The sequence below is a fragment of the Aegilops tauschii genome, chromosome 1 (genome assembly GCF_002575655.3).
Source record: "Aegilops tauschii subsp. strangulata cultivar AL8/78 chromosome 1, Aet v6.0, whole genome shotgun sequence".
NCBI classification, from domain to species: domain Eukaryota; kingdom Viridiplantae; phylum Streptophyta; class Magnoliopsida; order Poales; family Poaceae; genus Aegilops; species Aegilops tauschii.
The window spans coordinates 36121213-36143982 of NC_053035.3; the positions used below are offsets into that span (position 1 = coordinate 36121213).

The window sequence follows — 22770 nt, forward strand, 5'->3', positions numbered from 1 at the left end:
CCGGTTCGTGCCATGAACCGGTACTAATGCCTCAAAGCCCATTAGTACCGGTTGGTGGCACCAACCGGGACTAAAGGAGTCCTTTAGTCCCGGTTCGTCCCAACAACTAGACCACATATCACATGGGAAACTTATTTTATTTTATTTTTTTTGACATTTCCATCATTTTCTTTTGTTTTTTCTAAAACTGAAAAGGCGGTCCCGGGGGGGGGGGGGGTAGAGTTTGATGGGTCCTTTAGTACCGGTTCGTGCCATGAACCGGTACTAATGCCTCAAAGCCCATTAGTACCGGTTGGTGGCACCAACCGGGACTAAAGGAGTAACCTTTAGTCCCGGTTGGTGCCACCAACCGGTACTAATGGGCATCACACCCTTTAGTCCCGGTTCGTGGCACCAACCGGGACTAAAGGGCCCAGGTGAACCGGGACTAATGCCTTAGCCGCACGTACCGGGACCAATGCTCACATTAGTCCCGGTTCGTGACTGAACCGGGACTAATGTGAATATTGCCCTGTGACGAAAGCCCTGTTTTGTACTAGTGGGTGGCGGCCCCCTTCCGGCCTTTTGTCTCCTCCGTCCGCGGGCCGGCTGCTGCCGGCCTTGGGTGGCCTCTGCGACGATGCTGCAGCTGGGGGTCGCCGGATCTGGTCGTCCTGACTGGGTTCGGCTCGTCGGCGTCTTCCGACGGCGAGGTGGATGGCTCCAGCGTGGTGGTGGCGCCGCCACGGCGCCGGGGGTGTGCGGTTCAGCGGATCTGCGGATCAGCTGCAGGCTCCCTGCTGGTGGCTGGTTGCGTGGAGGTGTGGAGGCCAGTGCTACGGGTGTTTGCCTGCGTGGCTTCTGCCGACGCCGATGACGCGGCGCCCGTGGGCGTTGTTCTTCCTTCCTGAAGGGTTGTCGTGGAGCCCTCTGGCCTTGTCCACCTTCGGGGTTCGTCTTCGGGTGAAAGCCTATGACCATGTCGGGCGACGGCGACGTTTCTGCGTCGCTTCCCCCCTTGGGGGCGTCGTCTTGAAGACTTGTTCCCCTCCGCGCTTTCCATGGGCTGGACGTGCACAACATCAAGGTTGGCTGGTGGGCGTCGCGCCGGCTGCGGCTCTTTGTGGGAGGTGCTGCAACAGCAAGGTTCGATCCCCCCGCCTTCATTCTGCACCGCGGGCGCTTCGGTTCTGGCCTCCGGCAGGCGTGCGGTGGCGCACGTGGGGCGCGTCGGCGTGCCTAGTGTATGGCTGCAGCCCGGAACCATGGTGGTTCTTGGCTTCGGGCAACGCCCCTCTGCTCCTTGCCGGCATGGTGCTTGGTGGGGCACGGTGGCTCGCGTTGCGTCCGGTGGCTCTGCGTCCGGCCGGCCATTGGTGGATCTGGCGTCTAGTGTTGAGTTTGGCCGTCGGTGGTCTCCACGTGGTGTGGCTGGCTGAGGCGGTTCGTCGTGCATCTTCATCGTTGGAAGGTTCGACGGCGGTGGTGGTTGGCTGCCGTATTGCTGTAGGGATGTGCTCAAACTCCGGGTGAGAACCCTGCATCGGCTATGCTGATGCCGGCGGCAGCGGCGTCTACGGACGTCGTTTTCCTCATAGGAGGTGCCGTCATGGAGCTACAGCACCTACAGTTCTTTGTTTGTGGTCTCCGGGTAAAAACTCAAGATCGGGCTTGCCGGATCGGATGACGGTGTTGTGTGCTCGACAACACTACCTCCTTGGAGGCGTCGTCTTGGAGACCCAAACAACGGCGTCTGTTGCTGTGTGTGGTTGTGGGTGGTGTGTTTGGTGGTGGTGGTGCGGCCTGCTCAGGACCGAGGGTGGTGTTTCTTCTTCAGGTGTTTCTCTCCGGTTGTCCTACGTGTGGTCTTCGGCCTACTTCTATGCATGCTCATGACCCTGTTCTGTTGAGGCGATGGTCTTGTCTTGGTTCACTTTTTCTCAATGACGAAGCAATGACGCCTCCCCGCCTTGCTAATCGTCTTGAACTTCCATGGCGGAGCTCTCAGTCAAGGTTCGTGTTAAGTTTTGGCACTCGTTGATTGTGGATGCTCCTCTGTTGTGTTGTGGTGTTTGATACGCATGCCAGTGCGGTGCGTTAGGCTGTTTGTAGAGTCTTGGTATTGTGATCCCTCGACGCACCCCTCATCTACCTGGTCCTGTTAGTATGCTAGCTAGGTCTTGCCTTATGTTGGGCCTCTTGTTCCTCTCCTTTCCTTGTAACACTTGTTACTTGTCTGGTTTTCGGCTCGGTTTTCCTCATAAACGGGGTCAATTTGTTACGAAAACACTAACGCCCACACGTGTGGGCATTAGACAACTCACCCACACGCCTCCATCGTCGTCCAGCGCCTTTTGCACGAATCTTGGCACGAAAAGGCTGATTTTGTGTGCCACGTAGGACAACTCGTGTGTGTGGCGTGTGAGGGAGTTCGCCCGCACGCCGGTTTTCTCTCCGCGGTCAACGTTTCGCCAGTCGGGGCGTGCGATGAAACTGCTGTCGCGCCCGCACGCCGCGCACCACTTTTGTTCCCCATCTCCTACGACTGCCCATTCTCCCACTCTCCCACTCCCAAGCTGTCATTTGCCATGTTTTTGAATGGTACATGGCAACTGCCCTATTTGTGAGCATGAGCAGATGGCAACTCTCTTTTTACCCCGAACATGTTATTGTTGCCACGTCTGTTTGTAGCGCTACATGACAACTGTCCAGTGTTAGTAGGTGGAAACTTCTAAAGATACCACCATCGCCCACATGCCCGTCTCCTCTCCCACACACCAAAAGCTATCAGTTGCCATGTGTTTTGCAGGGTACATGGCAACTGCCCTAGCATGCTTGTAAGCAGATGGCAACTCTCTTTTTACCGAAACATGTTTTTTGCCATGTTTTTTAGTGCTACATGGCAACTGTCCAGTGTTAGTAGGTGGCAACTCCTAAAGTTTTTCAAATCATGGTAACTGTAGTAGACCAGACCATACATGGCAACAGCTACAGTTGCCCAAAAATGGCATCCGACACTTGACCTAAGATGGCAACTGCAGTTGAGCAACCATGGCAACTGTAGTTGTCCGACATGGCAACTGTAGTTCAGCAACATGGCAATTGCAGTTCAGCAACATGGCAACCGAAGAGGTCCGGACCATGGCAATCGCGACGGGACGCGTGGTTACTCACACGCGGGGCGTGTGGCTCGCAGGCAGGGAGGGGCGACGGCCGAGACGGGTCGTGCGGGCCACGCGCTCGCTCGCCCGGACGTGCTCGTGCGGGGCGATCGCGCTGCACCGGACGTGGGGGCGGTGGCTGCGCGCGCCCGTACGCGGTCGTGCGGGCGGTCGTCTCCGTGCCACACAGGGCGTGCGGCACAACCACTCGATACACCACACGTGTGGCAGTTATCGGCGTCCATTTGTTAAGGTTTTCGATCCGGTTTTCCTTATAAACTGGATCACTCTCCTGGCATTATGGCCACTTTGAGTAATACATTCAGGTGGAGGGACTCCTCCACCGGTGATTCTCAAAAAAAAAATACTGGTCACAATAGTAACCGAAGGAACACCTTAGCAGGTGGAGCATGCCCATAGAAGAGTAGGCAACAGTTTCATACGAGCCAAGGCCAAGGTCTCCGATGAAGACCATCTGATCTATCGTTGCCTGCAAGCCATTTTGCAGTTTTACCCACCGAGACTGAACCATGTCGACGCCAGGATTGCATTTGCCTGCCAAACATATATAGCTCAAGATCATGCACATCAAAGCCTTCATCACTTGCTCCAGACCACAATGAAATGCTACTGCTGGAGACAGGCAATTCCACATATGTGGGCTTGTGATGCCTAAGGGCTAACAGGAAGCACACAAAAAATATAAGGGAAATTGGAACAGTAAGCATTTAGAAACTGTAGGCAACTGACGTGGAGACGCTATGTTCAGAATAAGTCTCTTTAGCATAGTGGTCATATTATTTCCTGGCTATGCTTATTCCTACACTTTGTCACCAAGCAGCAGTGCACAAATTACTACATCATGATTAACAACTCACACACCTTTCTACCATTTTCCATCAAGTCAAGGTTAAAAAAGCAGAATGCTATGAAACTTTCAGCACCTTTCTACCATAATAACTACATATTTACATAGCTTCTTATTAAGACATGCAATGTGAAATAAGAGTTCGGTTCAGAATAAAGATCCCACGACTTACTTTTGGTCCGTCGATCATCATATAATGCTAACTGAACTCTGCAGTTTATACTAGAAGAGTCGACCACAGCTTTCCACGCTGATGACTCCACCCATAGTGAATGAAAATACTGGTGGCAATCCAATCTGTAATTGTAAATCGTAGAAATTAGCAGCACAGGCAAATGGGATACACATGTGTGGCCTGTAGGTAATGGACGTAAAGATACTATGTTCAGAATAGGCCTCTTAAGCATAGTGATTGTTTTATTTCCTGCTTGTGTCAATCCCTAAAGTTCTTCACCAAGCAGTAGTGCACCGGTTACTACATCATGATTCAGAGAGCTCTAACAAATTTCAGCTAACGACACACGTAGGTTGATAAGAAAATTTCACCAGGGAATTGCAAAGAACACCAGTTCAGTATGTGTCTATTTGCCATATAGGGGATCCTGCGCAGCTTTACACCATTTTCTACCAAGTTAAGGTAAAAGAAACAGAATATTGTGAAACTTTCTAGCCTGACATACCTACATAAATCATCATTCTGAGACGAGTGCACAGGTCTTAGAAGAGCCAAACATGGATGAGCAGGAATCAGGCAACTATTAGAAATCCCTCTCAAAATTCCACATCGCCTACATGCTCCAAAAAAACCATCTCCACCAAAATTCCAACAGCGCATCAAAATTTTAAAATAGCACTAGCTACAGATTTGGTTACATCTCAACTCACCGGGACAGGATCTTGAACAGGAGGCAACAGTTTCATACGAGCCAAGGCCAAGGTGTCCGATGAAGACCATCTGATCTCTGGTTGCCTGCAAGACGTTGCACAGTTTGACCCGTGTAGACTGAACCATGTCGACGGCAGGATTGCATTTACCTGCCAACATATATAGTTCAAGATCATGCACATCAAAGTCTCCATCACTTGCTCCAGACCACAATGAATGAAATGCTACTGCTGGAGACAGGAAATTCCACATATATGGCTTGCAATGCCTAAAGGCTAAGAGGAAGGACACAAAAAATTACCAGGAAAAGTGGGACAGTAAGAATTTAGACACTGTAGGTAACTGACATAAAGATGCATTGTGTTCAGAATAAGCCTCTTCAGCATACTGGCCATTTTATTTCCTGGCTATGTTTATTCCTACACTTTTTCACCAAGTAGCAGTGCACAAATTACTACATCATGATTAACCGAGTTCTACTATTGGTTAACAACTCACAAACCTTTCTACCATTTTCCATCAAGTCAAGGTTTTAAAAGCATAATGTTTTGAAACTTTCTAGCCTGACATACCCACATAATAAATCATTCTAAGTTGAGTCCACAGGTATTAGAGGAGCCAAATCAGCATTTCAAATACCTCAGCATTTCAAATTTTCAAAAATCACACTAGCTACAGACTGATTATATCCCAGTTTACCAGGACAAGATGTGGAACAGAATGTACAGTTTCATATAAATCCCAAGAACGTATCTACACTTTCTTAGCCCGAGTCCGCTGTTTCGTGCCATGCTTGACGACTTTATCGTCGACATGTAGTCCCTTTCTTCGCCTCACGGAATCAATGAGCTTCTTAGCCAAGTTTGGTCCCATGTTTGAACCATCTCCGAATTCCTCAATCTCCTCCTTAGTCTTCGGAACAAAGAAGGGGTCTTGAGGAATAGCTTCCCAGTGACTGAAAGTGAGACGAGCAGTGGCCGCACCCGAACTTCCGTTCCAAAGCTTTTCAGAGAATTCAGAGCTCTCGGCGACCGGCAAATGCGCGTGCACCATGTACAAGAAAGTTTCTAGTTGCATCTCAGCTTCCTGCACCTTTGCTCGACAATCACCAAGAACAGAATAGACGCTTCCTAGGCGCTCTATAGGAGTGGTCACTTCACAGAAGTACATGGGTTCGACAAGCCTGGGCTTGCTCTGAAGCACGGCCGCCCGGCACGCTTCCCTGACTGCCGCTTTGTGCTGATAAGAGCAGTTGACACTATCTGGGCTGCCAGAGAATATGTAGGGCTCGACGATGAATGCTAGACCCCACATAGGTTCATCACACAAGGGACCTGCATTTGTGACCTGCTGAAATCCTGAGATGATGATGTTCCTTAGTGCCTCAGGATCAGGAACATCTGTGGATGGCCCACTGTCGTCGATAATGCCATTGCTAATCTCTGCATCATCAGACACACTCACAAACCCCAGTTTCTCTGAGACATGACACCTGCCACGCACTAGAATACCTTCCCTTCTGTTTTGGATGGTTGTCAAACCGCTGCTTAATTTCACACCGGGCATGAGGAGGAGATTCGGGCCGACCTGGGAAGGGCCTAGGGCCCAGATTTTGTGCAAGTATCCCAGCAGTGCCTTCCTATACGACTCGAGCTTAACTTCATCCTCTCGCGCAGAGAGCGCTTCCAGTTCGCTCTCTACAGCAGTAAGCATATCTTGCCTAAGCACGGCCACGGAACGACCATCATCATCCCAAGGACATTGTGAACCTATTGCTCCGACGCTTCTCGTCGTTTGCCCCTTAATTGTTCGAGAAAGCAATTCCTCATTTTCCTCAAGGACCTTAACCAGAGCATCTGGAAGCCTGATGACTTTGACTCTCACAGCAAATTTCCCATCTGGAGCAATCCTCTCAACGTATCCCTGTGGATCCTTCAAGCTATCTATCAAACCAGCACCTTCCCCTTGGATGGTCTCTTTGAAGGATACCAAGGGCTCTGAGACATTCAGTTCGACTTTCGCGAACCTCTCCCGCAAATTCTTCACACAATGCTCCAAATGTACCTTTCCAGCTGCAGCAAGGACATGCTCACCCTTTTCTGATATGGAATACTCAACAAGTGGGTCTGCCCGGTTGAGAAGGCTAAGCCCTTCGCGAAACGCGGCCAGATCAGCCACGTTGGCGGGCTCGACCGCGACCTTCAGTATCGGAGAGACCTGGAACGCCATGCTCGCAAAGGGCCAGCAGTTCCTCATCGATGACAGTGTGGCCGTCTTCATTATATGCTCACCAAGGCCCTTGATGGCGGCCACATTCCCGGTATCTACGCTGGCCACCGGCCTGAGGCCCTCTCCTAGCATCTCATACAGTTGCTGAACCTCCACCTCCTTCAGATGCTTACCTGTTGTGTCCCCTTTCACCGGATCATACATCGGTGACAACACAAACACCTTCTGCCCGGCGTGCAAGACACCGCTGAAGACCCGTGCAAATGCCAAGAAGCACTCCTCCGGCTCGCCGGCGGCCTCCTGGACGTGGTTGAGGGTAGGTGGCAGATCCTTTTGTTTCACCACAAACATCTTGGACACGAAGACCACCACAGGGTCGCTTGAGCTGGCACTGCAGGCCACCACGCATCTCCTCACCTTCTCCGCCTCGGCGACGATGCCGGCATGCTCTGCCGAAACCCATGTCGGCAACTCCTTCTCGGGCATAAGTGCCGGCGCTCTGAATCCCTGGGCGGCGACAGGGTCTGGCGTGCACTCCACAATCATCGTCATCACTGTCTCCGCGAGCGGCAGCCATGCCCTCATCACGGCTTCCAGCGCGGCCTTGGGGCGGTCCCTGCTCTGCAGCTCCCGCTCCGACACCTTCAGATTGAAGGTCTGGACAACATGATCGTGCAGCCAGCTTGCGCCGTCCACCTTCAGACCATGATCATATACCTTCCACAACCTCTTGAGCACAAATTCCATAAACATGGGCTGCTGCTTCATGCCGTTGGCCAAGGACATAGCCTTCTTCTTCTCCTTGTCCCAGTAGTACGCCCCCCATAGCCATTCCACCAGCTTGCTGGCCTGGCCGGGGCGCCCCATTGCCATCACCGAGGCGAAATCTTGGATCCGGAAGCCCCAGCCGTCGCGGGCGCAGCCGAAGACGACATTGCCCTTCTGAGGCACGAAGGTGTCCTCGCCGTCGTCGGCCTGCTGGGCGGGGGCGGGACCGTCGAGGAGGGAGAAGTAGGAGCCGGAGCGCAGGGTGGAGTACACGGAGTTGGCCTCGGCGACGATGCGGCGGAGGCGCTCGTAGGCCTCCCCGGGATCGAGGCGCAGGTCGGTGATGAGGCGGTCGAGCTTGTTGAGGACGAGGCAGGGGCGGAGGCGCTCGGCGAAGGCCTTGCGCAGCGCGGCGTGCGTCTGGACGCCGAGGCCGTCGACGGCGTCGACGACGATGAGCGCCGAGTCGGCCACCCGCGCGGCGGCGGAGACCTCGGAGCAGAAGTCGGCGTGGCCGGGGGAGTCGATGAGGTGGACGTGGGTGCCGTCGCGGTGGCGGAGCAGGACGGCGGTGGACTTCATCGTGATGGCCCGCTCCTGCTCCTCCCGCAGGTGGTCCATGAAGCGCGCCTTACCGGCCATGCTCGGGTTGAGGAGGCCGCCGCCGCCGTACGCCACCAGGTTGTCGGCCAACGTGGTCTTCCCGTGGTCCACGTGCGCCATGATGCAGGTGTTGCGGACCCGGCGAGGGTCCCCGGCCGCCGCCACCACCATTGCTAGCTAGGGTTTGGAGGGTCGCCCTGGAGCTCTCCCGGCGGGCGTGCGCGCGTGAAAGGGGATAGAAGAGGGGGCACGGGGACGAACAGGTGACCGCGCTGCCCGAGCCCTGGCCGCCGCCGCTGCGCCGCCGTCGTACGGGAGGCGAACGCGAAGAGAGGCGGCCGCCCCTCCCGTGGTAGTTGGGCTGGGCCAGAGGGCACGCCCGTTTTATTTGTGGTCAATTTTTGATCCGGCCTGATTCCTAGTTGGGCTGTGACACGATAGTTGAAAAGATTTTTTTTCCTAGGGCGATCTAGGGTTCCACTTTAACTTTTTTTTTATGATAGTACGTGTCACATTTATATAAAATAAAGATCAAGTTACAAGGCACGTAAGCACCGACCGTACATGCCTGAAAAAATAGGAAAATCCTATGCAAAATACCAGCGCCTGTCCCTCTCCTTTGACACCACCGAAGCGGCCACCAAAGGGTACAAAGACAGATAACCTCTTCACCCAAGCTCGACGCGGCTCCATCGCCGATCAGCAGCTTGACGGACCTCCAAAGTAGTTTGCCAGAAGCAAAATCATAATTGTTGAAAGAATCAGACCGAGGCAACATGTCCCCGGATACGCCATCGGACTTCAGAACTGACGACAACGTCGGAGGAGGAAACCAGAACTGTCAACCTTCAACCACAGACCCAGCACAAGATACTCCATCTTCCAGCCGTCACTTGCGTAGACAACCGCCTGCGCGTACTCCTGAACGACAAAATCTCCCTGCTCCACCATGACGTCAGAGACAACGCCGCAGCAACGGGGACAGAGCAGAAGGAGAGACACACCTGATGGAGTCCCCGCCGCCGTCTCGCCAACACCATCGATGAACCCTAACGCTGACGATCTGAGGGATTGGCAGAGACACGATGTCATCAACTCCGAGACGCCGCCATGAAGGGCACCGTCAGTGTGGGAGTGGAGTTGAGGCAGATTGATTCATTCGGGCACCGCTCCCACCACCCCAACGACGCACCACGACCTACAAATGCAAAACCTAACTACAGAGCGGAGGAATGGGGTCCCCCCTCCCTCCCGCCGTCGAAGTAGTGATATGTCCATTTTGCATCATGCTTGTATATTGATATTTATTACATTATGGACTGTTATTACACGTTATATCACAATACTTATGTCTATTCTCTCTTATTTTACAAGGTTTACATGAAGAGGGAGAAAGCCGGCAGCTAGAATTCTGGACTGGAAAAGGAGCAAATATTAGAGACCTATTATGCACAACTCCAAAAGTCCTGAAACTTCACGGAGAATATTTTTGAAATATATAAAAAATAATGGGCGAAGAAAGCACCAGAGGTGGGCCACTTGCCATCCACAAGGGTGGAGGGCGTGCCTAGGGGGTCTTGTGGGCCCCCTGGCAGGCCCCCGACGCCCATCTTCTGCTATAAGGTGTGTTTTGACCTGGAAAAAATAAGAAGGAAGCTTTCGGGACAAAGCGCCGCCGTCTCGAGGCGGAACCTTGGAAGAACCAATCTAGGGCTCTGGCGGAGCTGTTCTGCCGGGGAAACATCCCTCCGGGAGGGGGAAATCAATGCCATTGTCATCACCATCGATCGTCTCATCGAGAGGGGGTCAATCTCCATCAACATCTTCACCAGCACCATCTCCTCTCAAACCCTAGTTCATCTCTTGTATCCGATCTTTGTCTCAAAACCTCAGATTGGTACCTGTGGGTTGCTAGTAGTGTTGATTACTCCTTGTAGTTGATGCTAGTTTATTCGGTGGAAATCATATGTTCAGATCCTTAATGATAATTAATACTCCTCTGATTATGAACATGAATATGCTTTGTGAGTAGTTACATTTGTTCCTGAGGACATGGGAGAAGTCTTGTTATAAGTAATCATGTGAATTTGGTATTCATTCGATATTTTGATGAGATGTATGTTGTCTATCCCTCTAGTAGTGTTATGTGAACGTCGACTACATGACACTTCACCATGATTTCGGCCTAGGGGAAGGCACTGGGTAATAAGTAGATGATGGTTTTCTAGAGTGATAGAAGCTTAAACCCTAGTTTATGCGTTGCTTCGTAAGGGGCTGATTTGGATCCATATGTTTCATGCTATGGTTAGATTTATCTTAATTCTTCTTTCGTAGTGGCAGATGCTTGCGAGAGGGGTTAATCATAAGTGGGAGGCTTGTCCAAGGAAGGACAGCACCCAAGCACCGGTCCACCCACATATCAAATTATCAAAGTAACGAACGTGAATCATATGAGCATGATGAAAACTAGCTTGACAGTAATTCCCATGTGTCCTTGGGAGCGCTTTGCTTTATATAAGAGTTCATCCAGGCTTGTCCTTTGCTACAAAAAGGATTGGGCCACCTGCTGCACCTTGTTTACTTTTGTTACTTGTTACCCGTTACGAATTATCTCATCATACAACTATCTGTCACCGATAATTTCAGTGCTTGAAGAGAATACCTTGCTGAAAACCGCTTATCATTTCCTTCTGCTCCTCGTTGGGTTCGACACTCTTACTTATCGAAAGGACTACGATAGATCCCCTATACTTGTGGGTCATCAAGACTCTTTTCCGGCGCCGTTGCCGGGGAGTGAAGCACCTTTAGTAAGTGGAATTTGGTAATGAAACATTTATATAGTGTGCTGAAATTTACTGTCACTTGTTACTATGGAAAATAATCCTTTGAGGGGCTTGTTCGGGGTATCTTCACCTCGACCGGAAGAGCAAAGAGTTGCTCCTCAGCCTACTGCACCTACTAAAAATATTTGTTATGAAATTCCTTCGGGTATGATAGAGAAACTGCTAGCTAATCCTTATGCAGGAGATGGAACATTACATCCAGATATGCACCTAATCTATGTGGATGAAGTTTGTGGATTATTTAAGCTTGTAGGTATGCCCGAGGATGTTGTCAAGAAGAAGGTCTTCCCTTTATCTTTGAAGGGAAAGGCATTGATATGGTTTAGGCTATGTGATGATATTGGATCATGGAACTACAACCGATTGAAATTGGAATTTCATCAGAAGTTTTATCCTATGCATCTGGTTCATCGTGATTGGAATTATATATATAATTTTTGGCCTCGTGAAGGAGAAAGTATCGCTCAAGCTTGGGGGAGGCTTAAGTCAATGTTATATTCATGCCCCAATCATGCACTACTGCAGGATGCTGCTAACGCAACACTACGATCAGAGACCCTTTGACGAAACTGTGTGCGATGCATTAATCGCAAACGGTGATGTAAAAAACCGTCAAAAAAGATGCAAAACGTTTGCGATGGATGATACATCAAACACGGTTCAGATTTTAGTTGCCTGTGTGATGAGGGGCATATGGTTGATCTGTACGAACTATTTGCGATGAGACAGAACAACAGAAATGGGCAGCCAGATCAAGGTGTGTGTGATATACGACATACAGTTCACTCCTATGAACCATTTGCGATGATTGAGGTGAACACAAATGATTCGGCATAACAATATGTGTGTGATACCCGGCAAACAGGTCGGTAATCAGAATTGTGTGCGATCATTATAGACAGTCCATACGGTCTTTTTTTTGTGAATTGTGTGCTCGTCAGGGCACACCGTTCAACAAACCAACCTGTGGGCGATAATGTAGAAGATCTCTGTCGAATACATATTACTAACCGTCTGCGATGAGATTGACAGGATAACAGAGATATATATACAGTCTGCTTAATTTAGTCCTTCTTCTTCTTGTTGTTGTTGTTGGATGGCCCCGCGACATCGTCTTGGCGAGGACGCTTCTTGCCACTGACCGTTGGCTTTTCATCGCTGCCGCCGTCGTCATCATCGTTGCTGTCGTCGTCCTCCTCCTCCTCGTTCGAGCATTCCTCCTCCTCATCATCGTCGCCCTCTTCTTCGTCCTCCGACGGCTCCTCGCCCGTCTGGTTATCGTCTAACGACTCCGGAGGCGGCGTCCCTTCCATGAACCGGATATAATCGAGGTCTGGGCTCGACGCCGGACTCATGGAAGACGAGCGGGATGATTCCGATGTTGACCTATCATCGGGCGCCAGACTGCTGGCCGAACTGTCATCCTCGCTGTTCCTCGACATGGCTGCAGAGTGTGTGCCAGTGTGTAGCGCGGCCTACCGGGGACGATGAAGATGGTGGACACTTAAGCAGGGTATGCAGAGAAGAGGAACTGCCAATTGAAGCAGGGATTGAAGCGGGGGTTTATGTATTATCTAACCGCTGATATAATCAACCGCAATTATTTGTACCCAGTCGCTCCAAATTCCCGGGGTTGCGCAGGACTCCTATTGGCTATTTGGTTGGTTTCTTTTTCAGGACAAAAACAAGGAACGAGTTTTGGGATTATGCACCGGTACCGGTACGAACGGAGTAGAACAGTTGGCAAGCAATACATTGAGCTCTTCTTATTGATAAAGCCAGTAATAATCAAACTAGAAAGGAAAAGACTAGAAAGGAAAAGAAAAATATCTGCACGAATCTTCGTGTAACATCAATGGCATAGGACCTAGATGTGCATTACTTAGAGCACATCTAGATGTGCTTTAGCAATACTATCAAACAAAACCCCTAATCATCATTGCAAACAGCGCATAGAACATGGCTAATGTGACAACCACAACTACACATGCTAGTTCCTTCTTGTCTCTTTCTTTCATCTGTTGCCTGTGATTGATTCTTTCTTGCTTCATCGTACTGATTGTACATTCCAGATCAGCCAGTTTCTTCTTCAGCTTTACGTTATCTTCTGCGAGCTTGGTGATAACACTCCGAGCCCTGCCATGCCATTCTTTATCTAGCCAGTTAACAAAGGCACAAGCCTCATATCCCTGCCAATGTTAAATAGTATTCTGGATGAGCGGTGGCATTAACTGAAGTAAAATGATGAACTTAATTAGCACTAACCTCTAAGGGGCAACTGAGAAACCGCCTGCCAATGTCAAATCCCTCCGTGCATACACGTCGAGCGGGAGTGTGCCCGTGCACACAACTCAGCTTTTTGTACTTCTCGGTGGCGCAAAACTTGGAGTCGAACTCGTGTTGCAGGAGTCTAGAGTCATGCTCCAGATCCGACGGCAGATCGCTTTCCTGGGGGGGGGGTCATTCAGGACGGATTCAGTAAGGAGCTATACTTTGGACATGCTAAAATAGATCGGGATAGATTGGAACCTGACAGGACGATTCGGATCCGTAGTACACCTGCCTTCTGATGACCTTAGGCAAGTGCTCGGCGGCGATACGAGCAGGAGCAGCCGCACCGAAACCATCAGCACCACTCGTCCGCATTCCCCCAATGTCAGCGCCACGCGAGGGAATTTGGAGGCTATGTAGGGATTTGGGGGAAATGGGGAAACTGTGGAGATAAGCTAACGGCCGGGAACTACTTATGGCACTATATGTTGTATACGGCACACTGTTTATACATGTCATTTGTGTGTTAGGTATTACAACGTCACACACGATTTCCGCACCAAACCGTGTGAGAAGACAACATAGGTTAGACACGGTTGACGTTACATAACCGTATGTGTTGTACTACCCTGTCCATATAATTGAGTTACGGTGAGATACTGTGTAAACAGCCGCTCTGCGGATATCCGTCAGAAAAAACAGCCGCTTTGCGTATAGAGATGGCGGCGGCGGCCTAGGCAGCGGCTACCGGAGAAGAGGCCAATCCTCGGTCGGTGGGCGGTGGCGGTGTCATAGGAGGTCAATCCTCGGTCTGTGGCGGGAGATAGGAGGAGCTCAACCATCGAGGTCGGCGGCGGCGTGATTCGAGCACATCCATCACGGTCGATGGCGGCATAGTGGAGGTCGAACTTCAGGCGGCAGCCGCACTAAGCTTTGCTCCTCGACCCTGCTGTCTCGGCGTGCTGCCGCATCGCGCTTGTCTGTCTGCTGGGTGGAGGTCGCCGCGCGGCTAATTAATTAAGGTATTCTTTTCGTGAGTGGCTTAATTAAGGTATTCAATTCCTAAGGCTAGTGTTGTACTAGTACTCTGCGTGTAAATTGACTGGCCATTAATTTTTGTCATTGCACGTCTGGATAACAACATGGAGCGCTCTCAGTAATTATTAAAATAAAACCTTGTGATTTATGCATGCATCTTTTGGCAGCAGTTAATCCGTGTATTAATGTTGTTGTTTTGTTTTTAATTACCATTCGTGTGCTGCAGATGGGACGATCTAGATGGATGAAGAATTGGAAAACCGCAGATTTTATCAGTGGCGTGATAGAGTACATGAATTTGGCTGAAAGTACAAAGAGGAGAATTGGTGATGCGGATTACATCCTGTGTCCATGTACTGATTGTGCCAATTGAGTCACATGAAGTTGCAGATGTCCAGATGCACTTAGTCTCTAGGGGATTCATGGATGGATATACATGTTGGACTAGACATGGTGAAGAGGAGGTCATGGATGAAGATACCCAGGGCAGCGAGATGCCAAACCCCGATCAGTGTCACATGGATGTTGAATCTAACATCGGGGCAGAGGCGTCAAGCTACCAATGGAACACCGGAAAGCCAAAACGCCCACTGGAAAACCAAGACATCGACGCAGATGACGACGATCTTGATATGCCAGATTTTGCTGCTATGATTGCAGATTTCGAGGGCCCAAAACAGGATATGATTTGGTACAAGAATCTGCCAACCATTGATGCGGACTCCAAGAAAGAATTGTATCCGGGTTGCAAAAAGAAATATTCCAGGTTGAGTACCACCCTGGCGCTTCTCAGATTTAAAGCAGCAAACGGTCTATCAAACAAGGGCTCCACAGAGATGTTAGGTATTTTCAAAGAAATTCTTTCGGAAGATAATGTGCTCCCTAGAAGCACGAATGAAGCGAAGAAAATTGTTTGCCCATTGGAACTTGAAGTACAGAAGATACACGCTTGTGTGAATGATTTTATATTGTACCATGGCGAGTACAAAGATTTGCGTGCATGTCCCACATGCAAGCATGCACGATACAAGCGTAGGATAGCAAAGGACAAGTACAAATTGGATGACGAGATCAAGACAGGAATCCCGTTCAAGGTTGTTTGGTACTTGCCTTTAATTCCAAGGTTGAGGCGTTTGTTTGCAAACCCTAGAGAGGCAAAGAGGTTGCGGTGGCATCATGATGAGCGAATTGCGGATAGGTTTATGAGGCACCCGAAAGATGGGGCTCGGTGGGAATTAATCGACAACAAGTTTGAAAAATTTGCCAAGGATCCTAGAAGTATAAGGCTCGGGGAGTGTACTGACGGGATGAATCCTTTTGGCGATATGAGCACCAATCACAACACATGGCCGGTGCTTCTGTGCATATATAACCTAGCTCCTTGGTTGTGTATGAAGAAAAAATACATTATGATGTCAATGATTATCCAAGGCCCGAAGAAACCTGGAAATGACATCGACATTTACTTTCAGCTACTGGTAGAAGAACTGCTGACAGTGTGGATAGATGCGCCTGCTGTAAAATGTTATGATACTTACAGAAAGGATATTTTCGATCTACATGCGATGCCGGTGCGCACCATTCAAGATATGGCGGCATTAGGCAACACATCGGGCAGAAAACAAGGGGAGATGTAGGGTGTGTCACATGCATGGATAGGACAGCTAGCAGAAGACTTCCCAATTCGCGCAAAACAGTGTATTTGCGTCATCGTAGGTTCTTGCGGAAAAATCACCCATACCGAAAGATGAAAGCTGAATTTGATGGTACAGCAGAGGCAGGTGCGGGCCCAAGACCCTATGACGGGGAGGTGGTCCACAACATGGCTAAAAAAATTAATATTGTGCTTGGCAAGAACCACCCTTTGACGGTGAAACAAACACCCAAGGGTCAAGTGTTTAAGAAGAAATCGGTGTTCTGGAAATTACCTTACTGGGAGATTCTACGTGTACGTCACTGCATCGATGTCATGCATGTAGAGAAAAACGTATGTGAAAGCATCCTTGGTACTCTACTCAAGATTAAAGGTAAAAGAAAGGATGGTGACGGTTCACGGCTCGATATGCTTGTTGATCAATCAAAACGCAAGAGTGAAGCAGAAGATGATGACAAATTCATCAAAGCTCGCCAAAGTTACAATTTCAGTACAAAAGAAGCAACACAGTTCTTCACCTATTTGTTGTCAGTTAAGACACCCTCTTCCTACTGCGCAAACATCAGAAGTCTCGTGGATGTGAGCTTAGGTAAAATGAAGTTGGGACACATGAAGTCACATGATTGCCACATAATGTTGACACAAATCCTCCCGGTGGCCATCAGGAATCTGATGGACAAAGATATAAGAAACACACTCATTGACCTCTATGATTTCTTCAACCAACTATGGCAGAAAGTTGTAAATCCTGAAGAGTTGGATCATATGCAAGAATATTGTCCAACCTAGAGATGTTTTTCCCACCGTCATTCTTTGATGTCATGGTCCATCTCATTGTGCACCTTGTCGACGAGATAAAGTATTGTGGTCCTGTGTTTCTTCACAACATGTATCCCTTCGAGCGGTTCATGGGAATACTGAAGCGCTTTTGTCGTAACCGAAACCATCCAGAGGCAAGCATCCTACAAGGTCATACCGCGGAGGAGGTGGTTGAGTTTTGCATCGAATACATGAAACAAAGACCTATAGGTTTGCCCCTCTCTTGCCACGAGGGAAGGATGAAAGGTAAGCCAGTCCTTGCTGGCACGCAAATGGCTGCACCCGGAGAATTGGCAGAGAAAGCCCATTTGACGGTACTGCTTAACAGCCTAGTTCTCATCGCTTATGCCGAAGAACACTTGGCGGAGATACGCCAAAGCTTCTTACCAATGGTGCCTTCATCAGATGTGGAGATGACAAAGCACACTAAGAACTACGCCGAATGGCTAAAGAATCGTTTGGCACAAGGATCCATCGATGACATTGCTACATGGTTGGCATAAAAGCCATCACCTACAGTGTAACAAGCATATGACATAAATGGATACACGTTCTACACTGAGGAACGTCATCAGAAGACCTCGTATCAGAACAACTCTGTTCGAATAGAATGCATGACTGTAAATGAAGCTGATAAAAGGGTATAATATGGAACCATCAAAGAGATTTGGGAGCTTGACTATGTGAAAGTTAAGGTGGCATTTTTCAGGTGCGCATGGATCCCTCTTGGTCAGGTAAGGATTGATGAGTACAGGAAGACATGTGTTAACAGGACAACGATGGCATATCACGCGGACCCATTCATTCTTGCCAGCGATGCTACCCAGATTTTATTTGTGGAAGACCCCTTGCATAAGAACGGCCATTTTGCGATGCATGGGAAGAGAAGGGTACTGGGTGTCGACGATGTTGCCGATGAGGACGAGTAAGATGAATTTGATGAGTTGCCAGCCAAGGGATCACGCACCCGTGTAACAGAGCAACGTAAAATCATCAAAAACCCCAAGTTCATTCGGGGTCAACTTAATGATCCCAGTTCCCCCATGTACATGGGAATTAAGCCATAAGACTAGTCTTTTATGCCTACCCTGCAACTTAATTCGTTCAATTTAGAACTGTCGCGTGTACTGAATTTGTGAGTTATGCCCGGTTTTCTGTTGATGTAAGAACCGTTAATATGTTGACCTTGATATGTTGTCAGCTCAGGCAATGAATATGAACTGTTTTTTGTTATTATTATTATTATATCATAGAGGTAGCACACTCAATTGATCTCATTACAGTATGTGTGAACAAAAATATGCAATCTGGTTTGCGAATAGCACACGGTTCGTTGATGAAAGCCATGTGCCGACCAAACCTCGCCACCCCGCCCACGATCTGAGTCGTGCTTTCTGATTGGCCAGAACCCAAACCCCACAGATCATACGTCTGCACCGCTGGATGCTCCCAGATCGAACGACGATCCTCATCCCTTTCGACAGCACATGCAGTTCCAGTTGTAATTTTATTTTTATGCATAAAATGCATGTTAATCTAAAAATGTCTTAAATATAGCTAATGATACCAAATGCGCCAGAAAATCAAACCCGTGGTATAATGGTAATTGCGTACCGTGGAAAATTTTATGAGGCCAAACGGTGAAGTCACCGGCCATAGGAGTTTGAATTGACACGTCTCCTTTTGGAAAACCATGATCCTTCATGTGAGATGCTCCGGTTTGGAAGGAGCGGTCATCAAAACTTGTGCCAAACTTTACAATTTTTTTCCACGGGGTCGTGAGAGCACGCCACAGGCACACATCGATTTTGATGATGTCCAAACTCCATCTGAATTTCCTGTAATTAAAATACCAACTAGGTCTATCCCAGTGGCCGCACCTCGTGGCCGAAATGTTTGAAACTTCTCCCCGCTTCTCGAACAAACGAATGAAAACTCACAAAGCGACGCACAAATGATATGTACACCTTTGCTAGGCTGATAGTAAGGGGGTATCATAGCTAGTATCATGCATGCCAACTAGGCAATTTTGATGAGCTGTCATAGAATCAATTAAATGAAGAAAGAGAGGGTTAAGTATCATATCATGAATTCGTATCATAATAAATGCTATGCTACTATATGTCATGCATGAAAATATAAATAAAGTACTACATATGATACTAGCTACTCTATGATACTATGCATTAGAGCAAGTACACAATAGAGTGACATAAGACTAGCCACAATGGGTAGTAACATAGAATGTTACTAGTCTATGTTACTACCTCTATAGTGGGGAGTAATATATGTGTAGTAACATGCAACACTTCATTTATTAGGCTATAGACTCATCTTGCCTTGAGATGTGTGATGTTACTCATACTACTAGTAAGACTACCCATAGTGGGAGTAACATAGGTAGTAAAATCACACATATCTAGATAAAATAGATGATGTGGCAAGCAATAAATGAAGAAATGGAGGAAAGTGGTAACATAGCTAGTTACTAGTAGTATGAGTAACATCACACATATCAAGACAAAATGAGTCTATAGCCTAATAAATGAAGTGTTGCATGTTACCACACATATGTTACGCCCCACTATAGAGGTAGTAACATAGACTAGTAACATGTGCATGTTACTAGTCTATGTTACTACCCATTATGGCTAGTCTAACTAGCTATGTTACCACTTTCCTCTCTTTCTTCATTTATTGCTTGCCACATCATCTATTTTATCTAGATACGTGTGATGTTACTACCTATATATGTTACTGTAGGGGTCCGCAGCAGAAAACAAAAAATTTCCGACCTACGCACCAGCCCAGGACCACTATGGAGACTGCATACATGGTTTGATCTTTTTCGTTACCGACTCGTAGCGCAGCGGGAAGTAGAGTCGATGACGATCGGCGGTGCAGATCCACGCAGCTAGGATTTACAACCTCCCAACCACGAGGATGTATACCCTCATCTGCTCCTTAGATAGCCCTCCGGGAGGTGGTCGAACAGCCCCCCGGACGGTGTCGCGGACAGCCCTTCGGGAGGACCTTCGAAACTCGAACGGTCACTCGGACAGCCCTTCGGGAGGACCTTCGAAACTCGGACGGTCACACGGACAGCCCTTCGGGAGGCACTCACGAACTAAGACCGAAACTACGATCTCTCTACAGAGTTGCACACATACGGTGTCATCTATCCGGCAGGGCTTCGCCGTCCAGAACTAGTTCCTGCCGGAACCCAGACAACCTTACGGCTCTACGAAACTCTTTTCGTGGGAGGGAGAGAAGAAGCCAGATAATGCATGGCATGTGTATGAGAGCAAGGGATGAGTGTGGAGGGCTGCCCCTCCACCTCTATTTATAGGAAATCCCAAGGGGGTAGGGTAGTTTCACAAAAAACCCAAAATGCACATGAATGAAGTCCTTCCACAAGGACCTAGGAGTGAAACAAAGGAACAAGAGGGTCCCCAAGGGGGGATACCCCATGTGGCCGGCCACACCCCCATGAGGGGCCCAAAAAATGGCTCCTATCCATCCATGTCATCCCCAAGATCTTTTGGAGCAAAGCCCCAAAAGGTGGCTTTCCATAAAGTAACCATAAAGCTGATTTTCACTACTCACGACGACATTTTTCAGCGTCTGATCGAACTGAAAATATTTATGTGGGCTAAGAACATTTCCAGTACCCACTAAAATGATTTTCAATGCGTTCCGAAACAATTCCGGTTTTAGTGATTTTCATCTGCGAAACGCATCTGAAGTGGCTCCGGCAGCTCCGGAACATTTCCGGTTTTTATCTCAGAAAATTCCAAAAAGCTTCCAGAATGATTCTGGCATCCTCCAAGAATTATCAGGCATGTGCCGAAACCAATTTGACTTAATGGTGTATCCCGAAACAACTTTTCGGTATCATCGAAACTTATCCGATGACCTCTCTCTGCGGTACGATTCCGCTGTCCGAAACTTTTCGGTGTCCGAAACTTTTTCGGTGATTTTCTCTCAGACTCCCTGTCTAGTATTCAACAGATAGATGACCCTTAAGCATGTGACCCTATAGGTTCAGTGAAGTATAGACATGACCCGGAACCCCTTCCGATCAATGATCAACATCGGAGCCGTGGACACCCATATTGACCCCTATACCCACACGAATAAATATTCGAGTGAACCTCCAGTTGCCGTGTGCTATTCCTGTTGCTTCGCGATATGTTACAAATACCCGAGGTGAGACATGTTGGCATTCCCGTGGATCAACAACTTGTCCACTATGCTAGTTACCTCGTTACCGGTATTGTTCTCTTTTCTCGTTATCGTGTTCCGGCATCCCCGTGATCAAATCACAAAGTGTCTGGCCAGACGATGATGGATACCGTAACACCGAGAGGGCCCAGAGATATCTCTCCATCGTCGGAGGAGCAAATCCCAATCTTGAGCTATCAAGTTACTTGACACACTTTTCCATGAACCCGTAAGCCGCCGTAATAGCCACCCATTTACGGATGACGTTTAACAAACCCCAAAGTTCATGAAGCAAGCATGAAGAAACTCGATACTCTCATGGTCTAAGGAATCATGCAAACGTTAACCATCTCTGTGTTATGTACCAATAAACTTGTGACGAATGAATCTCATAGCATAACATCAATCCGGGTCGATTCAACACAAATGTTCTCTTAACATTGTGCCCTCAAAGTTGCTGGCATAGACATGCCCATGACCAGGAAAACAGAATCATCATGCAACACTTGAGCTAGTCTTAGAGGCCAGACTAGGAATACTTCTTACCGTTTATTATTCCACACGTGCATTTGAGTCTTCCTCTGAGCCTCGTGGATATTGCAGACTCGAGAATCATTGCAGTTATAGCATGGAACATATACATAATTATGAACTCGGAGATAAATAATATCATTTATTATTGCCTCTAGGGCATATCTCCTACAGACTCCCACTTGCACTAGAGTCAATAATCTAGCTTATGCTAATGCACTTCACACCTGTGGCACACCGGTGTAAATATGCTTCGCTTGTGGTATAGCCTGATGTCCAATGGATCTGACGACTTCAGTTCCGTGTGTATCTTTGCATGTCCTCGCGTTTTCACGTTTTCACAAAATTCATATTTTGTGTGGACTTGGCTTTGTATGTATGTGAATCACAGGTCGAACCTGGATTCCTCAGACTGAGTTATGGAGCAACTACCTGCGGTAGTGTCCCATTGTCAAAAGCCATCTTGGAACTATACTAAGTTCATGAATGAACTATATGATTCAACATCTTCTTTGTCGCTTCTAAAGCGTCAACATACTTAGCCCTTGTTATAGAATTCGCCACAGTAACTAGTTTGAACAAATTCCAACTAACTGTGCCACCACATTGTGTGTTACACAAAACCCTTAATTTAAATCGAAAATCGCATGGAGAAAAGATGAAGACTCTATCGATGTAACATTTTACAACGAACTCTTCATGATCTCTGCTTGCGAGAAAACCATGTCATCAGTACTTACTCTAGTACTCTGTGACATCTTTCACTGTTGTCCCATGATCAGTAATTTGATCACTTTGGTATCCATACTCGCAACACATTGGGAGTATCGGACATATCTGGTTGTTTTACATACCATGGAATACATGATTAATCCAAACACAAAAGTGTGTGGAAT

At 48.3% G+C, this 22770-nt stretch overlaps 1 protein-coding gene across 1 annotated transcript; it reads right to left on the reverse strand.

Moving 5' to 3' along the window:
• Positions 1-5418: 5418 nt before the first annotated feature.
• On the reverse strand, positions 5419-8640 carry LOC109759759 (uncharacterized). Its single transcript, XM_040396493.3, has one exon. It carries the CDS (start codon positions 8612-8614, stop codon positions 5648-5650), a length of 2967 nt encoding a protein of 988 aa, XP_040252427.2. The 5' UTR covers positions 8615-8640; the 3' UTR covers positions 5419-5647.
• Between the last annotated feature and the right edge of the window lie 14130 nt (positions 8641-22770).

What these genes read in the sequence shown, in the direction of transcription:
- LOC109759759 (XM_040396493.3), bottom strand. Translation starts at nt 8,614, where the DNA reads ATGGCGCACGTGGACCACGGGAAGACCACGTTGGCCGACAACCTGGTG.